This window comes from Dromiciops gliroides, chromosome 4, assembly GCF_019393635.1.
Source record: "Dromiciops gliroides isolate mDroGli1 chromosome 4, mDroGli1.pri, whole genome shotgun sequence".
Classification (NCBI taxonomy): domain Eukaryota; kingdom Metazoa; phylum Chordata; class Mammalia; order Microbiotheria; family Microbiotheriidae; genus Dromiciops; species Dromiciops gliroides.
Genome location: NC_057864.1, coordinates 396531561 through 396553976, shown reverse-complemented (window position 1 = coordinate 396553976; position 22416 = coordinate 396531561). Strand labels below are relative to the sequence as shown.

At 36.9% G+C, this 22416-nt stretch overlaps 1 protein-coding gene across 1 annotated transcript in view; it reads left to right on the top strand.

Moving 5' to 3' along the window:
* Positions 1 to 22416, top strand: part of NOX3 (NADPH oxidase 3) — a 98119-nt gene that overhangs the window by 26589 nt on the left and 49114 nt on the right. The window contains exons 5-7 of the mRNA XM_043963256.1: positions 3562 to 3707; positions 5947 to 6128; positions 12515 to 12644. Coding sequence (XP_043819191.1) covers positions 3562 to 3707; positions 5947 to 6128; positions 12515 to 12644 — 458 coding nt within the window. The remainder of the gene's footprint in view (positions 1 to 3561; positions 3708 to 5946; positions 6129 to 12514; positions 12645 to 22416) is intronic.

Genomic DNA, 22416 nt, shown 5'->3' with positions numbered 1-22416 from the left:
GCAGATTTGTTTTCTCTCCCACTCTTATTTTCTGTTTTGTGAAATATTATGACTCAAAATCTTCTACCATTCTCCTCCATACCATTTGCAACTGAATTTATATTCTAAACCAGTTTTGCCCTTGGTTCTGTATTTGACAAAGAGGCACAGATTCCTTAGTTAAGACACTTCCTAATTTCCTTTGGGCTCCTTGTAATGACAATTACTGTATCAGCAAGAAGAGAAAATACCAAATGACTAGAAAAATCCATAGATAGAACTATTACCAAAAAAGTAATCAAGATGACTCCAATCACAATTGATCCATATGACTACTTGCTCATTTCTATAAAATCTTTAGGAGAATTATCGAAGGCCCTTGTTAAGGGTATGCTTGCTTGAAAACATGAGAAGAGATCAGGCAGGCTTTTGGAAATAATTTTCTACATAAAACCACATCTTCATAGGCACACAATTACCTGAAGTGAGTAGAGGGTATAAGATCCCACAGTGCTATTGTTGATGTTTTTCCTAAAAGGAATTTTATTATGTAGAGTTCTACTCCAACAAGGTATCTCCTATGTTTATGTTAAAATCATGTAGGATTGTTTGAAACATACAGAAATCATTTATATACAGATATGAAGTAATGTACTAAGGTAATTTCATTTAGAGATTTTCTGCTTTTTGAGTAAGGGACAAAAAAGGGAAATATCCTGCCACACCATGGAAAATATCCTGCAAAGTCCAAAAGGAAAAAGGATTTCTTATACATGATGAGGTTCACCAGTTGCTCCTGGTTGTGGATGATTTGTGTTGGTTATATCAATCTCCAGAACACTACAGTGATTCTTTGATAAGATTCATCACCACCCAAAACCATTTTCACAGGGATCCATTCAATGGATTGAAGAATGCCTACTGTCCAAACCATGAATGCAGTTGTTACATCTACTTTGGTCATCTAGACATTCTCTGAAAAAGAAAAATTATCTCAGCCCAGATTTGGGGAGGGAGAGAGAGAGATGGTTGTATTTAAAAATCCACTTTTTTAAAGTGGCAACTTCTTTTCTAAGCAGCAGCTCGACACCAGAAACCCACATTAAAAAAAAACTTTTTAATTGCCTTTTAGAAAACCTTTTATTGAGCTTATGTGACCACAAATAATAGAATATAATAATTTCCAAAGAATTAAGCTTGCATGTGACCCAGTGATAAATGGAGAAACACATATCGGAAATGTAGCATGATTCACACAGATGTTTGTAGCATGTTAACAAAGATGATTTTCATGCAAAAAATAACATAAAATATATTTAACAAATATATTATGGGAAAAGGAAGTAACTTAGCAAAATCATGAGAAAACACAGGAACAGCCTTAATGCTACAGTGATATCTATGGAAAGTTAAAATCCCTATTTAAAAAAAGGAAGGAAGGAAGAAAAGGACAGATGGAGGGAGAGAGGGAGTAAAGGAAGGAGAATTGGAGGGAGAAAGAATGGAACACTTCTGATCAAAAGTGTGCTGGAGTCAGCTCAAGTTGAGTTAAAAGTGTCAATCGTTAAATTTTCAGTGTGAGAATTAATACCTCAGATACCAGCAAACCTACAAGTCAGGGCTTAATTTATTGTTTTGCTAATTGGGTTTTTTTTATGAAAGTGATGAAGAAAGTGTTAATAATGCAAATTAAACTTAAAAGTTATATCCTATAATTTTTGGTGTATAACCAGTTATTAAACATTTATCAACACAACCCTAGCCCCCAACGTAGCCATTGAGTGTGGCAAAATATTCCTCTTGTTGCACAGATTAACTGCCTCACCATAAGCAGGTGCACTACCCAGCAGTTCTAACTCTTCCCTGAAAAGAAAAGGGAAATATGGTGGGAGGGTTAGACACTCCCTGGCTGGAATAAGCTGTGGTCTCTCCCTTGAATCTGCTCCCCAGTGGTAGACAACATCTGATCCCCTCACAGGTATCTCATTCTCAGAATGTCCATCAATATATCAATGCTTCTGTGTTGTGGCTGCTGACTCCCCAACAGATTTCAGAGGCCAGGAATGAACAGCATTAGAAATAGAGAGCTCCACTCAGATGATGCTGTGAGCTTATTTTCTTGATTTAAAGTTTAAGTGTAACCATTTTCCTGAATGTTAGAGGTATAGTATTATCCTTAAATACATGCTTAAAAAAAGATCTCTGTGTATGAATAGTGGCATACCTCAATAAATACATCTATGTATACAAATCTATCTTAAGTGCAGGAATCCCCCATCCTTTAGAAAAATCAGGCGTGGACATACAATTAATAGAGCCCTAAAGAAGGAATCTTCCTAAAGAAAGAGACCATAGCCCACACAGTTACTGGACAGAGTTAACAGGATCCAATGCCAAAACAAGGCAGAAATCACAGAGCAAACAAATCCAAGAGGTAGGTGAGAGACAGGAAAAGGAGTATGTTAATAGATGCCAAATCATGAAAGTAAGCATTAGCATATGTCCTTCAGGGGTTATCACATGGTGGTGACCGGGCAATCACAGTACTAAGGCATGATCTCTTCCCGGTATACCATCTGAGCATCCTACCCTACTTCAGGTGTGATGCACCCGGCTTCATAGCACTCCTTGAAAATTAAACACATCCACCTACATATACACACACTTTTTAAGACCCCACAGTTTTATTTATTTTTCATAATCAATAATAATATAAAAGTAGTTCAAAGTAGAGGAATTTGATGTCATAACAACAGAAATAGCAATCAAACATTTCCCACTAAAAAACTTGGAGCACATTATCCCACAGTATGTATATACACACTGTCATCAGGAAAAGTGGGACATGCATAGAGAAACACACACGAGGGAAATGTATGGCAAGGGTAAAACTATAAAGGAGCAATTCCTGTATCTGAAACTTCAAGGCCAACCATATTGTTGGTCTATGTAATCACACTGCTACAGCTGGGCACATCCCCAACTAGACATTGTCTATAGTCTCTTCTGGGTTTTATGGGCCATTAGTCTAGTGAGTCTGAGGCTGGATGGTGCCCAATTAGGCTCTGTTTTCATGTCTCCCCTGGTCTAATGGAACCTGAGTTTCTCTCTGATACCAACTCATAGTTGAGTTCCTCTCTTTCAAGTTATTGCTGGCCACAATGCTCCACCTTCCACTGTGAATGAAGGGAGGAGCAGGAAATCACCTCCTCACCATCATACCATCTACCCCAAATCCAGTGCAACTTGCCCCTGGTGCAGCTTCAGCTAGTTAGGCCTCTTACTAATTGCATGATTTCACGATATTTACCATCATCCCTGCAAAGGACTATATGGAATATATTTTCTCTTAGTGTTTTAAATGAAAAAGAATGGAAATTAATTTTGCTTCTCAATTTGGGGACTTAAGATTTATTTAGAGAATTTCACGACACATCCGTAGAATGGTGAACACTCCCCCTCCCCCAGGGGCTACAAAACCAAGATGGTAGACTTAACTTGAGAGAGGCATTCCATAGAGACATTGACAAGGATTCAAGGGGCCTATGTGAATACCTGTACATTTGTCCTCTTTTTCCCTAGCTATCCACATTGTGGCACACATTGTCAACATGGAGCGTTATCACACTGGCCAATCCAAAGAGGCCGGGGAGCTGCCAAACAAGCTTTCTTACCTTGGCAACAACCCAAATGAAAGCTACTTGAACCCAATCAGGAAATATGACACAGTGAGTTCCCCCTCAGTGCTTGTCCATTTTTCTCATCTGAGAAATCTTCCTCTTTTGATCTCTCTGTCAGCAAAACTATATTTCAAAACCTTTTAATAAAAGAGAGCAAGGCAGAGGGTCTGCCAAATGCTAACATCAATTTCAGCTAAAAAATGTGAATTTTTTTTACCATAAACTTCTGAGAGGGTACACAGGAAGGAAAAAAAGCAAGGAATGGTACTTAATTAGTTTATTGGGGGAGGAGGGAGAGTAGATTAGGTCTAGTATAAAATGCAATAAACCTGTTAAAATGCAATATTTTACATTTTAAAACCTTGCATAAGAGAACCTTTTTTTTTCACCTTGTGTCAGAATCATAACTATGAAGTATCATCCAAATTCAGGGAATATAAATTGAATGTCTTCATTTTCAATTTTCAAATTGTTTTCTTGACCCACCCTGATGGGCCTCATATTTTGGCATGCATTTGAATTGCTGGTGTGTAGATCTGATATTGGGGAAATGAGCTAATTTTATGGCCAGCATTACCATTAGAAGTAACTGTGACTACACAGAGAGGATGATTATTGAAGGAAGAGGATGATAAAAATGTAATCACTGAAATTGTCAATAATCTCCATGCACACATTGTGCAAGCTACTTTTCTCCTTGGAATACAAAAAGGCCGGGGTTCAAAAATATCTTGGCAAAAAAAAAATCTTGGCTCTGCCACTAAGTAATCACTTTTAACAAGTTGGGCACAAGTCTCCGATAGGGTTCCCTAGCCTCTCTAAAATTCTGAGTTTGGGTTCTGGTCTCAAAACCCACTAGCTATGTGACCCTGGGTAAATCAGGCAATGCCTCTTATCTTTGGTTCCCTCATCTATAAAATGGCAATTTTAGTGGTCATAATAATAATAATTAATAACAAACTCTATATACTCCAATCACCTTTGATAGTCATTCTGACAGATCCGTAACACACAGATGGAGTTTAGTCATGACTGTTTTGTTTAGTGTGGTCTTAGAAATACTTTTTTTCTAAGATGCTTAAGGAGGTTTAAAAACAATTTATTGTCTTAAAGGTGTGAACATTCCACCCACTTTTTTTTCTTGCTTAAGGTATTATTTTTATGCTATTTTTAAATAAAGTATTCACTAAAAAAAGTAAATTTCAACCTATCCTCCAACCAAAAAAAGTCCTTTATAAACGAATATCCGCTAATCAGAAGTGAAACCTTTCTCCAGAGCAGGGGTTGATAAACTATGTCCCTTGGGTCAAATACAGTAGTCAGAAAGCCTGGGAGCTAAGAATGGTTTTTTAACATTTTTAAATAAAGTTTTATGGTATTTTTTTTAATGTAAAAACCAGTCTTACCTTTCAGGCCTTGCAGAAACAGACAAGCTGATATGGCCTGACAGCTAAAGTTGTTCTCTCCTCCTGTTGAGGGAGAAGGGAACTGCTTTCCTGATTCCCTAAGCTAAAAAACGATCCCTTGGTCAGCCAGTCTGTCAGTAAACTAGCATTTATTAGTTTTTTACTATGTGCCAGGCCTTGTTCTAAGTGCTAGGGATATAAAGAAAGTGGGGAAAAGAAATAACAAAAACTTGAATTTCTCATACCACTCTGCTTGAATTCTCCTATGCATTTATCACATTCTATATCATATTATACTTATTTAGATACATGGTTCAGCCCTCTACTAAGCTATAAGTTCTTGGAGGACCACAAATGTGTTTGTCTTTGTATTCCTAGCATCTTGCATACAAATAAGTGCTTGTTCAGTATTCCTTCCTTCCTTCCTTCCTTCCTTCCTTCCTTCCTTCCTTCCTTCCTTCCTTCCTTCCTTCCTTCCTTCCTTCCTTCCTTCCTTCTTTTTCTTCTTTTCACCTTTCTTCCTTCCTTCCTTCCTTCCTTTCTTCCTTCCTTTCTTTTCTTTCCTTCTTTCTGCCTTTCTTTCTTTCCTTTTTGCTCTCTTCTTTTCTTTCTCTTGGTCTTTCTTTCACAAAATATCTTGGGCTCTTACTTTCCAATCTTAACTAGGAAAAATACCTTTAAAACATGTACTAAATATATATAGCCTATATCAGATGGCATTATGTCTTGGAGAAGGGAGAGGAAAGGGAGGATGGGAGAAAAATTTGAAACTAAAAATCTTATGAAAACAAATGTTGAAAACTAGTTTTACATGTAACTAGAAAATAATAAAATACTTTTATGATTTTAAAAATGTACTAAATAAGATTTGTTTCTTTCAGAACATAATTACTGAATTCTTAACCACAATAGCTGGTGTAACTGGACTGGTGATCTCCGTGGTTTTGATTTTGATCATGACCTCATCAACTGAGATCATTAGACAGACCTCCTATGAGTTATTCTGGTACATACACCACATGTTCGTCCTCTTCTTCATTGTATTAGTTATTCATGGAACAGGGTAAGTCCAAACTCTATGCATGGATTCTAACATATTAAAACTCTGTGTACCCCAAACACCTTTGATAGTTATTCTGACAGATCCATAACACACAGATGGAGTTTAGTCATGACTGTTTTATTTAGTGTGGTCTTAGAAAATTCCATTGATTTCCCTGGACATCAGTTTCACCATCTGTGAAAGGAAAGAGTTTGAGAAGACAATTTTAAAGGTCTCTTCTGTATCTACATCTCATTCTTGCTTCAATGACTTAATGCTGACGCCATACTACCAAGAGAAAATGTTCCTTTAGCAGCTTATTGGAAAATGATATTTCATAATTAATCTTGCACAAGATCACACATAGATACTCCACTCAATTTTGCAGGTGGGAGAAAAGAAACTCAGATTGTGACTTGTCCAAAATTACAAATCTGATAAGTAGTCAAACTGGAACTTGAATCCAGGTCTCCTTCCTCTTACTACAGTGGTCTCTCCCACATTTCCTTAAAAGACCTTAGATTCCCTTTCACTAATTATGGGTTTGAACAAAGCATTTCAAACTAGATTTGGCCGCCTTCAGCACAGTGTGGAACTTGGAGTTAAATGTTATGATTCCAGACAGACTGTGCTTGGTCCATCAGCAGCCCTTCTAGGGTTTCATATACACAAGCTAGATCCATGCATGGGTGATTCCTTCCCCTTACACTTGCCTCCCACCCAGCCCCTGTGATTAAGTCTTCCAAGGCTTGTGGTTACAAGCATTAGCTAAGTGATATGCATTCACAGTCCAAAGGGAGCAAGTTGGCCAGTTTGGAATGTGCATCTAAGGAAGATACTCACTGATAAGGTGGTAACCAAAACTGTGAAAAAAACCGGTAGAAACTATTAGAGAAGAAACATCAGGTGATCACATGCAATCTGCTTCCCAATACATCTCAGATCAGTTCTGCTCCTTTGGACACAGGCCAGACTCATTGCCATCACCATGGTCATTGCCCTTGCTGTTGATGCCAGCATTACAGCTTCTGCCACTGCCTTTGAAAGGCAGCATAGTACATATAAATGGGATGAGATCAGGAGGCAGAAGACCTGGGTTCAAATCCCACCTCTGTCAATAACTACATGTACTATACTGCCTTTACTAACTCTATGTTCAAACTGACCTCCTGTCTGTGCCCCATTCTGTCATTCAGTGAGACAACAAGCATTAATAAATGTTTACTATATGCAAAGTACTATGCTAAATTCTTGGATTACAAAAAAAAGGCAAAAATGGCAGCTGTCTTCAAGGAACTTACATTTTGGTGTGTATTTGAGGAATCCACATGAACAATATTCTTATCTTGGCACCTTCATAACTTTGGATAGCTAGTCTTTCAGGTCTAGAATATACTCCCCCTCCTCAGCTGCATCTCTTAGGAGCTTTAGATTCTGCCAAGACGTAGGTTAGGTGACATCTCATGCATGAAGCAGTGACTGATTCCCTTCCCTCCCAGTTATTGACTTCCCCAACTTAAAACTACTTTGTATTATTTTTATATAGGGTACATTTGCTGAAATCTGTATACATTGCATTCTCCCAGTAGAACGTAAGGTCCTTGGACAGGACTGTTTTGTTTTTGTCTTGGCCTCAATTCCTTGCATTTTGTAGACATTTTTCACTTTATAATTAAATCAATCAATAGGCATTTATTTAGTGTCTACTGTGTGTCAGGCACTGTGCTAAGGATGCAAAGACAGAAATTAATCAACTGAATTGAACTGAACTGAAGTTGGAAGTTCTAAAAGCATGATAGGTGAGCTATAATTATGTAATCCAGTGCTTCTGATTTATCAGTTTGCAAATCCCTCAAGGGGTTCATCATGATGGTCAAAAGGGTTCTTGTTAAAAATTCTGCAGTGCTGCCTCAATCAGTAAGTAATTATAAAAAATATTAGGGGTTGCATATTAAATTATCCTGGGGGTTCACAGTGCATTTTTTTGTTGTTGTTGAAAGAGGTTCATGGAACAAAAAGTTGGAAACCATTGATCCAATCTAACCCTTCATTTTACAGCAGTGGAAAGAGACCCTGAGCTGTTAAGTAATTTGCTGAAGGTTACAAGGCTAGTAAATGGTAAAGCCAGGATGGAGAAACCAGGCCCGCTGCTTCAAAGTCTAGTATGCTTCCCACTACCCTCACACTGCTTAATTCCCCCCATGCATTTCAATTTAATAACACTCTTCTTGTTCAGGGCAGTGCTAGCTGAGCTTCTGGGTAGTTTTCTGAGTGCAGATGAGCTTTTTTCTTTGGGCATGTCAAGCTCTCACAGCTGTCTTCTACCCTTTCTTCTGGGGCAGGGGTGGTGGGGGGAGGTCTACCCCACTCTCTTTCATGAGGGCTGGTTCCGTACTTGAGTAGTAATCCTTTGAAGGTGATTCCATATTTATTTCCCTGACCCTAAGCCCACCAATGTGTTTCTGCGCTATATAAAGACAAGAGAATCTAAGTTTGTAGTGGACCACTTGGAATTTTTTTTATATGGATGAATTTGTTTAACTGGAAAATGCAATATTTCCCTTGTTGAGAGGCATATTTGAGTATAGGGACTTCACTTAATGGATAAGTAGGTGGTACAGTGGATAGAGTGCTGGGCCTGGAGTCAGGAAGATTCATCTCCCTGAGTTCAAATCTGGCCTCACACACTTAGTAGCTGTGTGACCCTGGCAAGTCACTTGCCTCAGTTCTTCATCATGAGCTAGAGAAGGAAATGGCAAACCACTCCAGTGTTATGGGGGAAATAGAGTGGGGGGTTGGGATAGGGGTATGGGGTAGGGGTTTGGGGTTCTTAGGAATTCCTCTTTAAAGAATTACACCCTCTCAAACACAAAACCCAATTAGAATAAGATAATAGTTTATTTAGGGTCTGGGGAAAGGAAACCAAGAGAGAAATCCTTGGACTTCTCATGGGGAGAAGGCATAGCACAGAAGAATGGGTCTGGGATACCTATCTCCAGGAGCAGGACACCGACCAGCAGGTACTTTTATAGAGGACTAATGGGGGTGATCATCTGACTGTGGGAAGTTCCCTTATTGAGGGAGGACCATCCCCCACTGGTGGTGGCTGGGGGAGTTGGGTGAGGGGTAGCTGTGTATCTCTCAAGCCATCTCTCTCCTCCTCCCTCCACAAAGGTAGTAGCCACACCTAATCTGATCTCCCCAGGAGTGGGGGAGATTGGAATGAAGGGTGGTGGTCCTGGAGCTAGCTCAGTCCCTATCTGGTGCCACTTATCTCTTTAGGAGTGTCTGTCCTTTGGTTTAGTTTCTCAAGTAAAAGGTTCTTTGATGTACCCTAGATAACTCTGGGGTGCTAGGCCCATAACATGAGTATCTTTGCCAAGAAAACCTCAGTTGCATCACAAAGAGTCAGACATGACTGATTCAACTACAACCCCAACAACCTCACTTGGGTGCTTTAAGTATTCTGGAATTAATGGGCATAACTGAAGCCACTTACAAATTCCAAATGGAAGATCTAGTAAAGAGATATTCACTTGAGCTTATTTTGGTGGGTTTTTGGGAGGTTCAGGGTTTTTTTTTTTTTTTTTGGTTGGTTGGTTGGTTGGTTGGTTGGTTGGTGTTTTTTGTTGTTTTTTAGCAGACCTGCAATTGTATTGCTGTAGGGAAGTCTCAGTTAATAAACCTTTCTACTGCTATAGATCAGCCCATGCTCTGCATTGTATAGTTATAGATAGCTGCCTGGACCTTTATTATGTTAAATGACTTGTCCACAGTCACATAGCCAATAGGTGTCAGAAGCTGGACTTGGACCCATGATCATTGTTATCTCCGACCAGCTGCATCACCTGAACTTGTTAAAGCCTTACAGATCTTTCTAAGATTAACAATGTTGTCACTCATATAGTAAACTCTTAATAAATGTTTGTTGACAGAATAACTGACTTCCTAAATTAGTAATTCTGTGAATTGCTTTTTTTTAATTGAAGAATTAAATATAACTGCTTACCTAACTGAAAATATTATCTAGGCTAGATAACCTTCACAAAGCTGTCCAGCTTTCATAATGTCCAGAATTCATAATGTCCAGATGGTTATTATGGATATCCAGCTGCTCTCTGTTTTCATACCCCATAAGGTGCAAAAAATCTGGGTGACCCAAGAAACCACCAGGATAATAAGTTTGTGTAGGGTTAGAGTTTCTCAATTTCTAGTATTAATGTTTCTCTCAGCATACTACAATATAGTTTTATTGATATAGAGGAGAAGCCCCAACATGACTTGCTCTAACTGTCCATGCAGCTCCACCAGATTACAGGTGAGCAAATTTGGGAATGGGCTCTGAAACTGGACCCAGGAACAACTGTCCAAAGGTCAATCTATATTTGAATTGATAATAATTACCCCAACTGACAAGGCTCACTTCAAGTATCTATCTCAGGTCCTTTAATGTGATATGAAGGGAGCTTCATAAGTGATCCATTGTGACCTTGTCAGATTCTAGGCCACGAAGTAGCCTTTGAAGAACTAAAACTACTGTGCCTTGCCCTTCTCATGACCTCTTCCTTCAAAGTCCCTTCATCAGCCAAAAAAAAAAAAAAGAGAGAGAGAGAAGGAAAAAGTTAAATAAACTTGAAAAAGAAAAGAAGACTTGTTGTCAGAAAGTTAGCCAGTTGGCCAAAATAAGCAACCAGAAATGACTTAAATTTGATTCAGTTCACTTTAACTGAAAAAAAAAAAAATATATATATATATATATCTTCTTTATCAATTCTTTTCTTTTTGTCCTTTTGCTTTCTTTTTTTGGTGACATGGTTTTCCTGCCTTGTCCAGGAATTGAAGTGCCCCAACCACTCACAAACTCAATCCCACTACTGATTGGCATGGAAGCTTTGACCTGCTGTTTCTAATCTAGACTGGTTCATCCGCTCCAGGCAACCGCCTGGTCACACTTTGCTTTTGAGTACTCACCATACTGGTGCTAGCCTTAGTCTGGACACTCAATCTGCTTTGAGCCTATTTCAAATCATCTCTCAAGCTCTAGTGATCCATCCATCAGTCTCAGAGGATTACAGGTGTTACCACCACCTCTGGCTTCTTTAGGAATTCTTCAGTGGAACATCATAAAGTAGGTTGAACACTTTCTGACTTGGGAATCAGAAAGACTTAGCTTCAATTCATGCCTTCAGCACTTACTAGCTATGTGATAATGGAAAAGTCATTTGACTGCTCTCTACCTCAGTTTTTCACCTGTAAACAGGCATATCCATATCATAGAGTATCTACCTCACTATTTTTCTCTCAGACTTAAATGTGATAATGTATGTAAAGAGCTTTGCAAACCTTTAAATGCTACTTATTAAAACATTACCCCACAATGGAGCATTTCTCTTCTATTTTGTTGCCCCTTGCATTCTTCAAAAAAATTTGATGGTGGGGCAGCTAGGTGGTGCAGTGGATAAAACACCGGCCCTGGATTCAGGAGGACCTGAGTTCAAAATCTGGCCTCAGACACTTGACACTTACTAGGTATGTGACCTTGGGCAAGCCACTTAACCCTTATTGTCCAGCAAAAATAAAATTAAATAAAATGATGCAACCTATAATTTAAAGCTCAAAGGGACTTTACTAGGGAATGCAATGTGGAGTAGTAGAAAGCTTGCTGCATTTAGTGTCAGAGAATCTAAGAAAAAATTCTGTGTCAAATGCTACCTGTGGGTAGTTGGGGAAGCCATTTAATGTCTAGTCCCCACTTACCTCATCTATAAATAACTAAATTGACCTAGGTATTGCCTAAGGTTCTTTCTAGTTCTCCATCTATGATCCTCTCCTTTTACAATTAAGGGAAATACAAAGTTGATAAGTGACATGACTCATTGATGGGTCACCCTATTTGCAAATAGTGGGATAGATGTTGATAGGTCATAATATTAATAAATCAAAGAGTCAGAATTTGCACCCAAATCCTCTGATCCACACTAAGGAAATAAATGACAAAACAGATTCCAAGTAAGGTAATTTAAAGGCAACTAGGCAGTGCAGTGGATAGATTGTGTCACCTGAAGTCAGGAAAATATTTTCCTGAGTTAAAATCCAGCCTTAGACACTAGCTGTGTAATCCTGAGCAAGTCACTTAATCTTATTTGCCTCAGTTCCTCATCTGTGAAATGAGCTAGAGAAGGAAATGGCAAACCATTCCAGTATCTTTGCCAAGAAAAACCTCAAATTGGGTCATGAAGAATTGGACATGAATGAAACAATAGAGCAACAAGCTAATCTATCACTATATTCTAAAACAAAATGGTCTTAGAATGTTATATTATTGGGGGTGGGGGGCAGTGGGAAATGTTGAAAGGAAAATGCCAATGTTTGTCTTTTGTCTTTTGGGTGTTTTTTTGTATGAGAAGACAGATTGTCCGAAGTCAGACACTGGAGAGTTTGATGCTGCACAATGTCACCTACTGTAAAGATCATCTCAGCGAATGGGAAGAAACCACTCGGTGCCCCTTGCCACAGTTTTCTGGCAACAGACCTTCAGTAAGAATGATCCCTTTTGACCTTTTTCACAAAAACCTAGAGTTAAAATGTAAATAAATGGGAATTTTTTCTTTTATCTGAGTAAAAGACGAGTATTTTATGTCACTAACAGACACATTCATTTTCTGATTGTTTACAGGGAGGAGTAGTGCAGTGAGTTATTCAAAAAGGCAAAACATGATTCACTCCATCTTGCCTCCCCTCCAACCCCATCACTATATTTGATTTTTGAATTTTTTTATACTCATATAAGAATGTGGAAATTCTTGATGTTCTGGGAATTCAAGTACATACTTCAAGTAAAATGAAACCCACACAAAAGACATTAGTCACGAAGAATTTTATTTCTACCCTGTCCTCCTGTTCCTCCCAAACCCCAAACCTTTCTCCCAATTCTTTTTTGCTCCCTGTTCTACCCTAGGAATGGAGAGCTAGACTTTAGCCAGAAGCTTGGGACCACATAAAAGAGATATAGTGAAAAGAAATAAGTTGAAAAACAAAGGAAGCAGCAGACAAAAACGGAAAAGGTTTTGCCCCCAAAATCGCATCAATGAGATATGAATGCAAAGGAATCAGGTAATTAAGTGATGAATATATAAAGAATATAAAACATTTACTTCAAAAAAAACCCTCCCTAGATCTTAAAAATAATACTTTAGGTCACTGTAGTGCATTGTTTTAAAGAGGAAAAATACAAGGAGAATTGTTAAAAAAAAAAAAAAAAAACAGAAGAAAACTGAATAGACGTGTCCATTAGACTGTAGCTCTTTTAATGGCCGGTATAGATTCTCTCTGTCTTAAACTAAACTATCGTTAGCCACTATCCAACCTGCATATTAATGAAGGACATGAATGCCTCTCTAAAATTTTCAGCTACAGTGTCTCCATAAAAAAATCAATACCCTCCAACGCACCATGAATACAGACCAGAGCCTGCTCCTTGCTGCATGCGCTGACATTAATTATCATTAAAAGGGGGGAAACATACCCATCTCTCTGTTAACTCTCTCCTGCCACACCTCCTTGCACACCCAAACTCATGTTGTCAGTCTTTCCCATTATTTTTAATGGATCCTGATTCAAAGCTTGTGTGGGCAGTACAATTACCGCTTGGCTGAACTGTGCAGTATTCTATCTGATGTCTCGTAGACCCTGAAAGGAAAAGGCATCCCAAGGACACAAAGAGGTTCCTGCACTCCACTGCATCATCCCTATTTTGTCTCTTTATTTCCTATCTTTCCACTCAACTTTCTAACTCTGTGTAGCTCTTGGGTTCCAATTAATGTAACTTCTGTACAGATAGATTCCTACTATTTCAAGAACCAGTTTCCATCATATATAACCCCCATATTAACTAAAGCAATCACAGGAGCAAATTATAACTCATGCAATTCACTTCCCCAAGACTCCAGGTTCCAGAGACAGATGTTTATAGCACAAAGATTTCTCAAAGATAACTGGATCCTTCTTAGGCAAGCAGACAGTTTTAGCATTTTTTAATAAATGTTTTGCGTTTAAAAGCCATTAGCGAGTGGCCATAGCACTTCAGACAAAAGTTTTAGCTGAGTCTGAACAAGGACATCAAATAGTCTTTTCTTATGCTACATTTTCTTTTCAGATGAAGGCAGGCAAAATTCAAGGGGTAGAAATGCAAGAAACTACTGCTGCTTGACTAGTACCATTTCATTCCTGGTAGAGAGTTACATGAATTTAAGAAACATATTTAGTAAGACAAAGAGCAATGACAAGAAATTCTAATGTTCCACAAAATATTATTAGAGCATCTCGAAATCAACATTTTAGAACATTTAGGAAAAAAGACTTTAGATCTTAGGACAATGGGCCACATGGACAAAGATGCCAGTGCACCATGAAATCACAATTATAGAGTTCATCATCCAGAGAAAAGAGGAGAGCAAGACAGGGCAGGGCAGGAGAGATCAAGGCAAAGAAGGAGTTCACCTAGAGCATTAGCAGCAAGGGGAGAAAGCCCACTGACTAATAGCTTCCTATGTTAACTAATTATTTTTACAAATTTGTTGCTTACCTCAGTTGTTTTTACCTGTTCTAGGAGTAGTGAAAATAACAACCTCTAAATTTTGGCACCACACACAGGCTGACCCTTGATGGTTATCTAGAGACAAAAAATAACTTTGATGACACAGAAAAAATAGAATGTCACATCTGGAAGATATCCTAGAGGTCATATAGTCCAATATCTTTATTTAAGATATAAGAAAACTGGGGGATAAGAGTGTTGAGGGGGGCAGCTAGGTGGCGCAGTGGATAGAGCACCGGCCCTGGAGTCAGGAGGACCTGAGTTCAAATCCGGCCTCAGACACTTTACACGCTTACTAGCTGTGTGACCCTGGGCAAGTCACTTAACCCCAATTGCCTCACCAAAAAAAAAAAAAAAGTGTTGAGGAACCTGCTTAAATATTATGCCAAGCCAAGACCAAAAAGAAGATAATTTTACTTTCATCAAGTGGTTTTTCCCACTGTTACATATTTGTTTGTTTTGTTGTGTTGTATTTAATGCAAGCCTTTATGCAATCTCTAAATTACTTCTCAATACCTGGGCAGCCATTTTCTTGAAATTATTCTTCATTACATGGTGAAGTTTAAAAAAATAATAAGAAGAAGAGATTTGCCCAGTATCTACACAGTAGATAGAGTGCTGGACTTGGAGTCAGGAAGATGAGTTCAAATACTTCCTCAACTAGTTAGCTCTGTGATAATGGGCAGATCCCTTAACCTCTCAGTCTTCTTATCTGTAAAATGGTGATAATGATAGCACCTCCCTCAGAGGTTGGTGATCACCAAATAATATGAAATGAAAAGTATTTTGTTAGCTGATATTATTAATTTGTTATTTTTAACTTCACATTATCTGAATTTCCTTTCTGTCCCCACCCTATTTTGGATTATTACATGTGTCACTTAGCTACCTGGTTATCAAATGCTTGTTGTGTGCATTTAAGAGATTGCTTATAATTCAAAATAAAAGCTGAATTCAATATTTTTAGGACTAGATTTTCTTCCAAAACACATTTGTGGGTGAGTAGATGGTAGAAGGAAGCAAGTAGAGATACTGGCACAGGAGCAGTGACAGAAAGAAAATTGAAATAATGGAAAGAAGGAAGGAGAAAAGGTAATAATTCCCCTATCCTCAAATAAATCTTCACAGTATGTAAATGTATTAAGTTCCTACTATGTACAATGCACCACATGTGCTTTGAGGAGGCAGCATGTCGAGGTAGAAAGACTAGTTGCACATAAAGTCAAAGGTGTTTGAATCCTTGCTCTACCCCTTACTAGCTCTAAGATTTTAAGTGAAGCTCTTCACCTCTCTAGGGCTCTCTTTTCTTATTTGTATAAGGGGGTTTACTCTATTAGAAGCAAAAGATATTTTTCCACCCAGGAAAATAGAGTGCAAAGGATGGAGAGAAGATGTTTGAAAAAGATGTCCTATGGGCTTCCATTCCCAGTGGAAAGGGAACAAGAAATCTAGATGTGATCAGTCCTCTCCTAATGGAGTTTATACAGGTCAGGTTTCCAGTCAATTCTCCCCATTTTTAGATATCAAAGGGTAAGAAGGAAAACCATAGACAAACTATTGGGAATATGTGTATGCGTGTGTGTATATTTGTATTAAAAAGCCAAAAGATAAAAAGTCCAGATCAGAGGGATTCAATATAAGCTGAGTTACCAATCAGATAAACCAACAATATGACCTATATAGGCAGAAGGAAAAATGAGTAAAAATTCAAAAGAAGGTCATAACATACTAAACAAATATTATACTACAAAGAAAAATTAACCTCGAATTCTCAATCCAAAAGGAATTCTCTTAATTCCACAGAAATTATGAAACAATAGCAAGAGATACAAAATAGAAATATATCTTTTAAATAATATTAGGATGAAAATTATTAGACACCAAAGCTCTTAAAACAAAGAGAAAGAAAAAATTCAATAGAGAAGTTGGAACACATAATGGAGAATTCAAAGATTTGATGGAATGGCAAATTTGGAATTCAAAAATATAGAAATAGAAGAAAATTTTCAGAAGAGAAGCAAAAACTTTGGGAAAACACAGTAATTTTACTCAGGCCAGAATTACTGACCTGGAACAAATGATATACAAAGATAAATTAAGAACCATTAAGTACCCATAGGAGCATGATAAATTTTTAAATCTTATTATCATATTAGAGGAAATAATACAAGAAAACTGTGACTTTTTAAAAAGTATTTATCCACTCCATGAATTAACCCTTGAAATTTCAAGGCATATTTTGGTTTAATTTTAGAATCTTAGCACCAAACAGCAAATTTTGTAAACAGACTTTCAGCTATAAAGGAACATCAATTCAAATAGCTTGGCATTATTTTAAAGCTACAATAAATAAGAGAATGAAATTGAATAATACATTTTTTAAAAGGAAAGGAGTTCAAGGAATAACCTAAAGTAGCATATCTTGCAAAACTAAACCTAATAATTAATGAAAAAGAAACAAAGTAACATTTGAGTCACCCCTGCCCCTCCCCAAAAGATATGAGCAGGCTTCCATGTGCTCAAAAACACCAAACAATAAAAGCACAAGACAAATAAATAAGTACAATGTTCAAGAAAAACCTAAGCAATGAAATAATCTCTCCTATTTATAAGCTATTGCTTTTAAAAAAAGAAAGAAAAGAAATTGCACTAGGGGCATTATTAAAGGACAAGTGTATATGGTTACTAAAGAGTTTGAGCAAGGAAAAAGAAAGAGGAAGAGGAGAATAATTATTTGTGAACTACATCTTATGCTCCTTTATAAGCAAAAGAATAACTTTTGTGGTAGGGATAACACAGTGAGGTATCACTAAAGCAGAAAGAGAGAAGACAAGCCAGAAAAGAGCAAGAAACAAACCCTTCCTATTGATCCCAGTGCTAAGTGAAAAGGAAACAAGATGTTTTTTAAATATATCCATAAGAATGTGAGGTTAGGGGAAAATAAAATAAAAGCAATAGCGAGAAGTATCTGGAATAGAGATTGTGGGCAGACATCAGAAGTTGGCTCTCTCTGCAGCAAAGAAAATTATGCCATTAAATCATATAACCATGAGAGTAATAATGAGAAACAGTGTCTTTATAAAGGATTTTATCTGGAGGGAAATGGACACAATAGAGAACTACTTCCTTTGAACAGTGGATTACACAAACCAGGAGAAAGGATTTGTTGGTTACTAGGAGCATTTGGCACCAAGGGTGGTAGAATCAGAGATAGGGTAAGCTGGTCCTCAGAGTACTGAGTGGTCATTGAAAGAGTAAAGGATAGAACTAGTCATTTTAACTTCAGAAACAGTGATGCCCTCCATGCAACACTGCCTTCTTCCTGAGCTGATATTTCTAACAATGAGGCACAACAGAAGAAAGGTCTCACAGAAAAAGAAATATAAAATAAATAAATGAATACATAAATACATACATACGGGAAAGAGAGACTATCATGAAATCCAAAAACATATTAACATAGAAGTGGCATAGAGGGAACTCAGATTTGATACACCAGAAGATACTTTGTGAAGTACATAAAAAGAATATAAAAGGAACAAGTGAAAGCAATAACACACAACACACACAAATGAGATCATCTAATTCACTGTAGCCTAAAGAGGGGTAGATATAAAAAGGAGTACAAAGTAAATGAAAACTTCTTGGAAAAGAGTGCCACAAAATAATGTTATATAAGCTAAGGTTGTAGGGATGAAAAAAAGATTCTGAACCACATACTTTTCTGAGTGGAGAAAGGGAAGAATCAAAAAAGGAGTCAGAATGATGAACGAGTTAAATAAAACAAAGAGAAATTAATAATTTAAGTAAATTCAAGGACAGTTCATTGGGAACAAGAGGGCATCAAAGTGATATAAACAAAGTTTATTACAGGGACAAAATGCTGACTTAAAGGAGGGGATTAAAAATCAGTACAGAAGAAATAAATGAAGGAAAACATAAGCCTAACTGATGTACACCCTTAAATGTGAATAGATTAAGCAATCTGGAAGAAATTACAAAAAAAAAAAAATTCAACTATTTGCTACATGAAAGAAAGATTTCTAAAAGGTAAAGATCCATATGAAATGAAAACCTTGTGAACACAAAGCAAAAATAAAAACACATAATGTCAAGAGAGATACAGGATAGTATGTTGTACTTATAGGCTCAATGGACATTAAAACAATAAGAACCAAATGACATAGCATCTAAATCTATAAAAGAAAAGTTAACTTATTTCCAAAGGGACATAGTACATAATATAATATTTGTTCATTTAATTTATTTGTTAATAACTGTTAAGACATTAATCTCTCTCAGAATTGGATAAATCCAACAAAAAGTGTTTTTTTTAAAGAAAAGAAAATGTAGAACTTAAAGTGTTGTTAGAAAAGTTAGGTTTAAAAGATTTATGGCATCTTCTTAATGGGGACTTTAAAGAAGATACATACTTTTCAGCATAAAATGATATCTTTAAAAAAATAAAACTGCACAGAAAAATTATACATAAATGTAAAAGGGCAGAAATATTAAACATATACTTTCCAGATTATAGCACAATAAAATAGTAACAAACACATGAAATAGAAGGAAAAGATGCAACCCTAAAGGGAAACTTGATAATGACATTCTAAATGATGTGCGTGAAAAAACAAATCTTATAAACAGTAACTATGTGAAAGAGGATAATAGTGAAATAACATAGCAAATTGAGGGGTAGGAGGTATAAGTAAAACATAGTCCCATAAGACCCATATAGTCCCATAAGAAAAAAAGATATCTGAAAACAAAATTATTATTAACAAAAATATATGTTAACAAAATACACAAAGAGAGGATTAATGAACAGAGTATGAATTAAAAGCAAACAAACAAAAGATCCAATAAGAGATAAAATGGTGTAGTGGATAGGGCACTGAAATCAGAGCTACATACCAGCTATGTGATCCTGGTGGGGCATCACTTAATCTCTATGTGCCTCATTTTCCTAGGACAGATTCAGTGGTTTCTAATTCCAAATGTAAATCTACAATCATATAAATAATCCTAAATAAGCATGAAACAGGAACTCTTTGTTTTTATTTTTTTGAAAGGGGAACTTTTGAAAATTAGAGGACAAAATAGAGAAGATGGGAAAAAGCCTAGAGAAATAATGAAAACTAAAAGCTGATTCTTTTAAAAGAGTAGTAAAATTGAGAGACATTAGGTAATCCATTTTTTTAAAAGAGAGAGTAAAATTAGGATGTGGGAATAGATGATCTCTTAAGGTTTTTCCCAGCTCTATTATTATGGGATTTAGAAATGTAACAAAACAAAAAAATAAGACAAAGTTCCTGCTCTCAGAGTTAATAACTTAAATAAGAAGTTGATCATTATCAGGATGATTTGGTCCAAAAATATCCCATATGAATGTGAATTACTAAGAATAAGAAGAAAATCTTTATTACATTTAACTGACAAAGAAAAATGAGAGACCAGATATTTGGACATAAGGAAAATATGCTATGTGCAAAATTTCAAATAACAAGGCAATTCAAATCATGAGTATGTTTTGCTCTTGTACAAAATAAGGGCTACCTTTGGTTTCTGTCCAACCTACTCTAGAGACTCTCCAAATTTATGTAGGGTTAGGAGAATCACTGATTTATTCCCTTGCCTCCTCCTTTCATTTCTACCCCCTTTCTTGTCCATACCTCCTTTCAAAATCTTTCTCCTTTGCTCTACCATCACTTCATGATCCCCCCCTTCCATCTGGTTCAAGACATTTGCTAAACCTTCCTGAGGTAGGGATGGTTGATTTAAATGTACTTCACACTGTCAGCATAAAACAAACCTTTGGTGGATAAGATTTATAAGATTAGTACTGAATTTTAGAAGAGAGTTGGTAGGGCATCTGGTGAATGTTGACTTTTGAGGGGAGAATAGACCCAGAGGCAAACAAAAGAGACAAAAAGAACAGCAAGAAGCAAAACTTAGTTATAGCAAAAGTAAAACAGAAGGGCTTTACTCAAAGTAATTGGAATAGAGAGGTCAGGAACCTGGAAAGGGAGAGTTATGGAAGATTGGAAAAATAAAGCAAGCAATCAAAAAGTATTTATTGAGTTTCCATTATGTGGCTAACACTCAACTCAGTGTTATAGAATTGCAAAAGCAGTGTGACACAGACCTTGTCCACAAGATGGTGTTAAAGGTGCCAGGACAAAAGTAGACAATGTGGTGGATAAGAAGCTTAAACTAACAATAATATTTCTTTTTGAAATTTGCAGAGGATAGATTTGCACAACCAAAGTGGGATAGAGTAGGATCAAGGGGTCATAGATCTCATGTTGGAAGAGACCTCAGAGCCCACCTAAGACAACACCTTCATTTTCCAGATGAGTAACCTGAAGCCCAAGCAGGTTCAGTGACTTTCCCATCATCACAGGCAGTGCCAGGATAGGAATCCCAATTATTCAATACCATGTCCAATGTTTTTTTCCACATTACGGTGATTATCTTCTGAATTATTCTACATAGCTCAGATGCCACTACCACATGAGGATTTCTTTCTGAACTGTTAAAAGTTCTTCCCCCTTGACTTTATTTTATATTGTTTTATGCCTATTTCATATCTGCTTCTCTATGTACATGTTATCTTCCCCCAGTACAATGTAAGCTCCTTGAGGATGGGTACTGTTGTGTTTTTATCTTTTTATTCCCAACTGCAAGCATAATATTATCATTGTTATTCAGCCTTCTCAGTTGTGTCCAACTCTCCATGACTCCATTTGGGGTCCTCTTGGTAAAGATAGCATTGTGATTTGCCATTTCCTTCTCCAGTTCATTTTATAGGTGAAGAAACTGAGGCAAACAGCATTAAGTGACTTGCCCAGGGTCAAACAGCTAGTACGTGTCTAAGGCTGGATTTGAACCCAGGAAAATGAGTCTTCTGACACTAGACCAGGCCCTGCACCACCTCACTTCCCTATTAGCACAATGTTAATATTGAATAAGTGTTTGTAAATTGAAATAAATAAAATTTGGCCTGGGGAGGCTGGAGATTCTGTTTCTTGAAAGCAAGGACCATATATTATGTTTTTCCTATAACAACCATCATATTTAATATGTAAAAGAGACCAGCAATTGGTTATTCCATTCAATCATTTATCCATAATTATGTATCTATGCTTTACTATTTAGGGGTTATGAGAAATACAAAGATAATAAGGAAAAAGTCTCTGTCCTCAAAGAACTTAGCGTTTAGTAAGAACTTGATTAAATGATTATGGGATTAGTCCAAACATCTCTATATTCATATATATAAATTTAGGTTGGCCACCATTTCAAAATCATACTTTTCAAACTTACAGTTTAGTAGGAACTTGATTAAATGATTTTAGGATTAGTCCAAACATTTCTATATTCATATATGTAAATTTAGGTTGGACACAGTTTCAAAATCACAGTTTTTCTGACAGTTATTCTTTTCTGTTGACTTGGTAAACCTGGTGGTGGTGTACTGTGTAACAAACCTGGTGCTTTACATTCCATGAAGTGGTATGTGGGTATGTAAACCCCCAACTCACAAGGCAGAACAGGCCAAAGCTATTGATTAGTAGTATAGTGTGATCAAGTAGTGAGTTCGTTAATGTTGCTTTGTAAACCTTGGACTCTGTTAGAATTGGAAGCATTTATGATGCTCTCTCAATCAAAGTAGGCTCTCAACTTTCTTATCTCTTTGAAAATTCAATT